Source organism: Centruroides sculpturatus, unplaced genomic scaffold (genome assembly GCF_000671375.1).
Source record: "Centruroides sculpturatus isolate CEXI.00-Female unplaced genomic scaffold, Cexi_2.0 scaffold1062, whole genome shotgun sequence".
Classification (NCBI taxonomy): Eukaryota; Metazoa; Arthropoda; class Arachnida; order Scorpiones; family Buthidae; genus Centruroides; species Centruroides sculpturatus.
In genome coordinates this window covers 281,161-289,513 of record NW_019385225.1, presented here as the reverse complement: position 1 = coordinate 289,513, position 8,353 = coordinate 281,161, and the positions used below count along the sequence as shown (strand labels likewise).

Below are 8,353 nucleotides of genomic sequence, written 5' to 3'. Positions count from 1 at the left end.
TTGTTTGGACGCAAAGAGACTCGCACAGAGACCATAAATTTACAATTAACGCGTTTATTTGGTAAGATACATGATACATTGTACAGATACATGGTATTTTAGCTGTCTGGTCGAAGGGCAAACAGAAGAAAAGCGCACCGGATAGTTCCTTTCGATGCTGTAGGTTGTCACACACAACAAAAAACAACAGGAGGAGAAAGTTCATTTCCGATATAGTCTTGGAGCTTGCGGGATGGAGAGTTGTCTCTGGGAAATTGGGTCTCTAGTCCCTTCTGTCCTAGGTTTCAGAGATGTGGATCTTTCTGATGATCCTGGCCCGGTTTTCTGGGACTGGAATTCTTGAGCTCATCCTCTCTGTGTCCTTGGGATTTCAGGCTTTTATAATATTTTTCTTCCCGAAATCCCGAGATTTTGGTTGGTCCGAATGCCTGTCCCCTGCGATCCTATTGGTCTTTGGGTCTGTTGCCAGGGATGCGATTTGGGCTGTAGGGTTGCCAAATATCCCCGTCCGGGCCGTTCCCCTCTGGAGTTGGGTCAAGCCCTTTCCCAGATGATGGACCAGTAAATTTTACCTAATGTCTGTTTTTCTGTCCTGGAGAGGAGGCAGCTGTCCCAGCCGCCACCCCCTTCACAGGAGTGTCAGCAGGACCTGCTTTGAACTCTCTGAAAGGTGACCATCCAAAGTTTTCCCAATGGTTGATCCCTCGCTCGTTCTCACGATTGACGATCTCGGATTTGTCAATTAGGTCTGGAATGCAACAATTAAATCGTCTTGCACCCCATTCCTTGGTTACACCGGTCTTATTTACGTAATAAGTCACCGATATATTCACTTTAGCTCTACTGCCGGTTTCCGTTCAAGGGGGGGTGTGTTGTCTCGGCCTCACAAGAAGAAGCAAGAGTTAGTTGCTTTTGGAGGAAAAGCTCTAAAATTTCTCTTTGGAACAGCCACCTCAGAGTATATAGAAAATTTGAATAGAGAAATTACTCTTCTAAAACAAATTAATGAAGGAATAGTTCATTTATTCCGTTCCCAAGCAACATTGCTGAATGATACTTAAGAATTAGTAAAACTAATAGGCAGCAAATTAACATACTTATGCAAAGACAGAAAGGATTTGATGAACTCATCAGAATGTATCGATTTAATTTAGCATTCAAGGTAGTCATCAGAATGATAGAATTTTCTATGCAAGAATTTCATATGCAATTAACCCGGCGTGAATGAGGTGAGAAATTGTTACACCAGCTATGAGTGGGTGGGAGATACCCGAAACTTTGATGCCAAATTTTTTATAGTATAATTGTGTATAAAGTATTTTTTCACTTGGGATAATAAAAATTGTATCTATTCAACAAGATGAGTAAATAAAATATTATGTTTAAGATTGAAAAGCATTTTTTTTTAATTGAAATAACAGTGTCTATATTTTCTCTGAAAAAGTACAAGTTTTGGTAGTTTAACATTTTTTTGTATAAAATTCTAACAAAATTACAATTTTTTTGGTTAATCAACATAACTATAGTATCTTTCAATTATAAAAATAGAAAAAATAAACTAAAAGGTCTTATGAGATCAATTTGCACAGCACCAACATTACACCTACAAATCAGCACAATCTCCACACACAAAAATCGCATGCTTCATACATTTTGGCTTCTCACACTTCGAACAGCGATGTTTTGTTTTCCTATCTGTTTTTTAGTACACTCACCACACCTGACATATTGGGTGTATTCAAAATCTCAGCGCGCTGCCAGTGCCTCTCAGCAACTCTGTTCAAAATCTCAGCCAACTTCCGGTTGCTGCCAGCAAACTGCAAACATCTTTTTTAGTGCTCCATACGTCAGCAAACAAGATGGCAGCAACCATGAAGTTAGTAAGGGCTTTGTTAACGTCAATGGTTTTGAATTCAATTTACTCTTTGATGAATTCACATTGAATAAATTAAGATCAGGTAAGTACATNCTGACCCTGTGAGCGGGACTCACCGCCCCGTTGTCGGAAAACGGTTCAAGCTTTGTTGCTTAAACCCCGATTCTCACATTGGGATTATAGGTCAAAGAGAAGGGAAGTAGAGGGAATTGTGAGATAAACTTATGTCCATTCCACAATCTGGAGTGGCTTTTCAGAGCTGGAAAAAATGCAATTCCAGAAGTGTATTGCAGCAGAAGGATTTTATTTTGAGTATATAATATATATATATATATAACATAAATGGAGGACTATACTTTTCAAAATTCTTTTAATTGTATTCATTAAGTATACATGGATATACATTTTAAACACAGCAATTGCATGTAATGTTGTAATAAATTTATGAATTAATGTGTAATATTTTCTGTTTATTACAGATAATGGCCCATGTCGATTTGGAGTTTGCTCTCAAATATGCTCAGTTAAAAAGGCTGAAAACTTTTCTTGTAATTGTGTTGAAGGTTTTGCATTAAAACAAAATGGCAGTTGTCAAGTAGAAGGTATGTTATAAAAAATTAATCTTAAATGAGCAATTATTTAATTTAAAATATTTGCACTCCACCTTAAATTAGTACTGTAGTATCTTGCCCCTGTATATTGTACTTTTCCATTAGATAGCAATGGAGTTGTGCCGGTCATGTAACTCATTTCAGGGGAAAGTTTTGGTTGAAATAATGCAACTTCTGGTTTGCAGTGGAAGTTCATATATAGTTAATTGGGGCCTCCTGCCCCTAAACTTTTTGTGTCTGGTCTCGACTTTCATATAACTCTGGAATGGAATGATTGGATAAAAACCACAATCTTTGTTGCCATAGATACATTTCTGACAGACTTCTCTCCAATTTTTCAAAGTATGGAATGAGAACCAGAGGGTTCTATCTACATTTTACTTTTTTTTTTATTTACTTTAATCTGTTGTTTAGATAAAATTATGTTATAAAATGATCATTATTCTGTTATGCAGTAAGGACCTAGAGACAAGGGATCTTGCCATGAAAATTTGGTTCTATTTACAAAAGATGGAAAAACTTCAAATTCTTCTGCTGTAAAACTTTGTCTAAATTAGACAGAACCCTATGGTTCATCATGTGTGTTGTAGGCCTATTTTTCATATTGAAACTTCGTTAAACTGAATAAGAGATAATGATCAATAATTAAAGAAAATTGTATTAGATGTAGACAATTTGTCCACATCTAATAATCAGGTGCTATAAATTGATATGATTAACTTTTGGGCTAGAACTTTGTTATGTAATATTCATTAAACTAATCAGGCAGACCAAAAGAATGCAGTTAAATAGCCATCTTGTATAAAAATTTAATGTATGAATTAAATTAGCTTGCTAATTACACTTCATCTGCAGGGTAAGCAGAAAGAAGTTGATGGGGAACAGGACTCAAATCAACAATTTTTTTCCTGAAATGAATTGAATTNGTATATTCTGAATGGAGTCTTCATTTAATTAATTTTTTTAGCTCACCAACAATCACTATACTTATTGTAAGAAATAAAAACAATTTCTTCCTCCTTTATAAAAATTGTTTTTCAAATAAGAAACCCGACTAAAGAGGCGTGAAATATTTAAAATATTTAAATATCGTTTTTTTTTTATTTCGCTATTACATTAGAGTTTGAATTATTAGTTAATATCGCAGCGTTTAATGTTAAATTAGAACCAACAAAATTAGCATATTCCTATAAAAAGTTTAATTTAATTTCAAGGGAAAGGGAAAGCATTAAATATTTTTACAGAGATTTCTACAAATTTACTATTATTTCTTTTATATGAATAAAGAATTAATGAAAGCAATTAAAAATAATTATCACATCATTAACGAAAAATTCTAATTTTGATAATGTGTTTTTAATAATTTCATAGATAAAGAAGATTTACAGTTTTTTGCGCGACCGCAAATCGCTGTAAATTGGAAAATAAAAGCTTTTCGATCGTTTCACATGAGATGTTTTCAAAGTTACAAGAATGTTGACATTCTTGGTTGAGGACATTTTATTTTGACCAACTGGAGGTTTTCTATCGCATACTGCTTTCTGTCACATTTTATTGACACTAAACTGGACACAGCCTATCATAATGTCATCTTGTCATCCGAAAAGTTAGTCCATTTGGGCAGGCCTCTGGTGTTTGTTAGAACATTACACTCAATTAGGGTCTGAAAAATTTTTGACAGATAATCGATGAAACCACAACGAGAGGGGAGAAATTATTTTGTGAAAACTAGCAATAACTAATTAAATTCATTATAACATTGATCTTTTCGGGTAAAATATTCAGATATAACTTCTAGAAAATCAAAAATAAAATGAGTTTACAGACAAATTGTTTATATTATATATTAAAATCACCATATGAAGTTATTATTGAATATTAAATTTAATTTCTTGTTATTTTCAGGGGGAACACCATATTTATTTGTTGCAAGTGAAAGTGAATTGCGTCGTCTGAATCCTTATAAAGTAACAGATTTGGAAGATATACTTCAAGACAATTCTCAAACAAATCGCATTAACTTTATTGATGTATATTTTGAAAATTCAAATCCAATTATATTTTGGACAAACTTCCATTTGAAAGGAGTATATTATTACGCTGTTTCTAAAAATAAGGATACATCTCAACTAAATCATCATGTAAAACGAGATGCTGCCTCTTCAGTCAAAGAAATAGTAAGTAATTATTTGAAACATAAAACATAAAAATTAATATTTATTAATTGTGTATGGGGAAAATACCAGTATTAAACCAAATACTCGGCATTATTCGGCCACAAATTATGAATTTGGACTGAGTAATCCTCAAAGTTGAGCTATTTGGCCAAAATATCTTCTTACTTTAGTCAAAAGAAGAAAATGAAACAAAAAAAAAAAATCCAAATTTTTAATTATTTGAAAATATTGTTCATGTCTGTTCTGGAAAGGAATAGGTAATACTCAATGGCATAGCTAGCATGGGTGGCACCCCAAGAATGATTTGTTTTGTTCGAGTTATGGCAATGCAACACGTGGGTGATCTGCCTAGGGGGATGCCTTCCGGGAAGTCTTTTTAAGGGAAATTGGCTCCTATTTAGGCATTACAGATGTGGGGAAAACTCCATGTGGCCAACCCGGCCGAGCGAGGCGTGAATCCACGACTGAACTCCCAGTGTTCAGGGTATGAAGACCGCTTGGCCACTGGTGGGCTCTCCTAAGAATGAAAACAGTTAAAATTAATAAAAATCTGATAAATGTAAAGTATGATTTTATTTAATTAATATAAATATATAAAAATTCACAAAACTGTAGTGATTGCATAACTGCAACTTGTAAACATTTTAATCTGGAGTAATTATTTTATAGCACACGTGCATTAATAAATTAAATTATTTAATATAGGCTTGAAGCCATTTTAACCAAGTTATCTAAGTGACTTATCGTTGAAAAACATTGTGATGGTTTGTTTAAGTTTTTATTTTATTTTTTCATGGTAGGATGTCACCCCTAATTGGGTGACACCTGGTGCAGGCCCCCTGCCCCCTAGCTATGCCACTGGTAATACTTGCACATTATTGTTTCTTAATTTATTAATAATCATAATTCAAAATTTTTTAAAGAAGACAAGTCTTAGTGACAAGATAAGGGAACTTTTTCTTATTTTACTACCACTACATCAATTGTTGTGTAAGCCTAACAGATGGTGCAATTTTGTCTTCCGCTTGGGTGGTTTGGTTTTTCTGGAAAAGTGTCAGCATAGTGAGATGCATTGCACCAGGATCTCATTTGAAGCAGACATGAATACAAGCTGCTGACCCTACTCTGAATTGGATCATCGATAGGCCAACTGATCTCCTTAAAAGCAAAGGGATGAAGATCCCAGCCAACCTTTTTTTTCTTTCTTTTATCTCTTGACCAAGTTTGAAAGACAGCTAGAGTTTCCTCTTGGAAGGTGTTATGTGGATGATTACATCTGGACTCGGACAGCAGACATCCAGAAGTGGCAAATTCTACGGACTCTTTCATCTGAGTGACCAGTCTTCAAGTAAAGGAAACTGTGCTCCAGTAAAGGCCATAAGGTGACTTTCCTAAGAACCAGATTGTTAAAAACCAGTGTTATTTAGAAGGGGAGGAAGAAAAGATTAATGTACTTCACAATGTTGACCAATCATAGTGATCAGATATGAAATACACTTTTCTACTTTTCAATGACAGTAAATAATGAATGCTCAAATTCTACCTTGCCAGGATGTCTTGAATTAGTATGCGAATGGACAGTCCTAACTCAGATTGACTATTTTCAAGGTGGTTGTTGTTAGTTGGTCATTTCAAGCATTCACAATAAGCTTCATATATCTGTTACCGCTAAAGCTCGAAATCCGTTAATGTGCGCATTACCTAGCTAATCTGCAGATTAACTANATACAATTATCTCTGTACGTACAGGCGTTAAAATTCGATCTAACAAACAGCGGATTAATTGAGAGTTACGACTATACGCGAGGTAAAAACTTATAACTAATTCTTACACTACTTACGACTAAAGAGGGAAGAAGAGAGTAGAAAAATAATAAAGTATAAGAGGGAGATGGAAATACCCGGGATTTTGAGTTCGAAACCTTGGGTGGAACACCACGTGGACCTTTCCGTGGAACGTTGTCTCTCGTCCTTCCTTTATGTCTTTTCGTACGATTCTTTCGATGGCTTCCTCTAAAGTTCTATTATAGGAGTTTCTTCCTATCGATTCGCTGGCTCCTCGTAGCTTCCAATTGTTTTACACTCAATCTGAAGCTATACCACTTCTCCGTCCTTATTCTGCGAACTTCGAGCCCAGACCTCTCCTTTTAGCTTCGTAGTCTCCAATCGTCTTACAAGCGATCCGGAGCACTACCTTCTCTCGTCAGTTCTCCTCGAGAGCTCGACCTCGACTCCCTTTCGTTTGTTCTTTTTGCCTTAGGGTCCCACTTCACCCTCTGTTCCATTCCCATTTCTTGGGATTGTTAATCCCACCCAAGGGAAAAAGGTTGGAAAGGAAGGTTCTAGAAAAGTAAGAAATAAAGGAACAAAGAAACTTAAAACTAACTAAAATTAATATATTTTATACAATTTTATGGCCGACGGCCACGTATGCCCCCTCCTTTAGAGTTAAACACCATGATGTAACTTATGGTAGTTTATCCGCTTCCTCCGCAAATTATATCGGGATTGTGTTTCGACGTTATCCTCGGTTATATTATTTTTTTCCGCTTCATTGTCCTCGTCTCTTCTTATTTGGGTTGCAGACGAATCAGGTACTGCATTTCTTAGGTGAGTCCACATCCTTATATGATCATCCCCTTCTTCATCCTCCACACCGTCTAATTCATTATCTGTGTCTTCTTTCTGGAGGGGTTGCCGAACACGTCTTCTATGTTCCTTTTGATTGCGACTCATGCGCGATAACGCGTCTGCAACATCATTATGCCGACCCTTCACGTGTGTTATCCTTATATTATAATCAGCTAACTCTGTTGACCACCTCATGAGTCTCTTGTTATGATTTTTCATATTCTTTATAAAAATTAACGGTTTATGATCGGTATGCAATTCAATGGGGTGACCCAAAACTAGCGGCTTAAAATGTCGCAATGACAGTACCATCGCCAAGCACTCTTTTTCGACTGTTGAATAATTCTACTGAACCGTCGGCTGAAATACCCCACTGGGCAAAGACCCTTATCCTTCATTTGACCCAACATCTCACCAGCGCATTTTTCCAACGCGTCCGTGTACAGGTGAAAAGGGGAGCTAAAATCGGGATGGCGTAGTAAAGGGGGTCTAGACAGTATGTTTTTGAATTTTTCAAAGCTACCTCTGCATGCCGCGTCCCATACAAATTTCTTGTTCTTCCTTGTCAAATTAGTAAGGGGCAGTGCAAGGTCGGAAAACCTAGGTATAAAACTCCTAAAATAACCAACCATACCTAAAAAGCTCCGCACCCCTTTTATATCAGCTGGTGGCTTCACTTCACGAATGGCCTTCACGTTATCATCATCGGGAAGTACTCCTTTTTTGTTAATAACGTGACCGAGATATTTTACTTCATCACAAATAAAACGACTTTTCGTGGGGTGTAGTTTAAGATTCTTGCTGTGAAGAGTACCTATGACTTCGTCTAGTAAGGTTATATGATCGCTCAATGACTTAGAAAATAAAACAATGTCATCCTGAAATATATAGCAATTAATTCCCACGAACCGGGCTAACACTCTGGACATTACAGCTTGAAAAAAACGGCCGCTGTTCTTGGCCCCTTGTGGGAGGCGACACATCTGAAACTTTCCCCATGGGGTTGAGAACGCGTAAACATGTCTCACAGAGGGGTCTAACGCTATTTGAAAGTAACC

General features: G+C 36.2%; 1 protein-coding gene across 1 annotated transcript in view; it reads left to right on the top strand.

Moving 5' to 3' along the window:
* The first annotated feature begins 1,678 nt into the window (after positions 1–1,678).
* Positions 1,679–8,353, top strand: part of LOC111636404 (low-density lipoprotein receptor-related protein 1-like) — a 51,034-nt gene continuing 44,359 nt past the window's right edge. The window contains exons 1-3 of the mRNA XM_023381650.1: positions 1,679–1,958; positions 2,338–2,478; positions 4,393–4,664. Of these exons, the coding sequence (XP_023237418.1) occupies positions 1,679–1,958; positions 2,338–2,478; positions 4,393–4,664 (693 nt within the window). The remainder of the gene's footprint in view (positions 1,959–2,337; positions 2,479–4,392; positions 4,665–8,353) is intronic.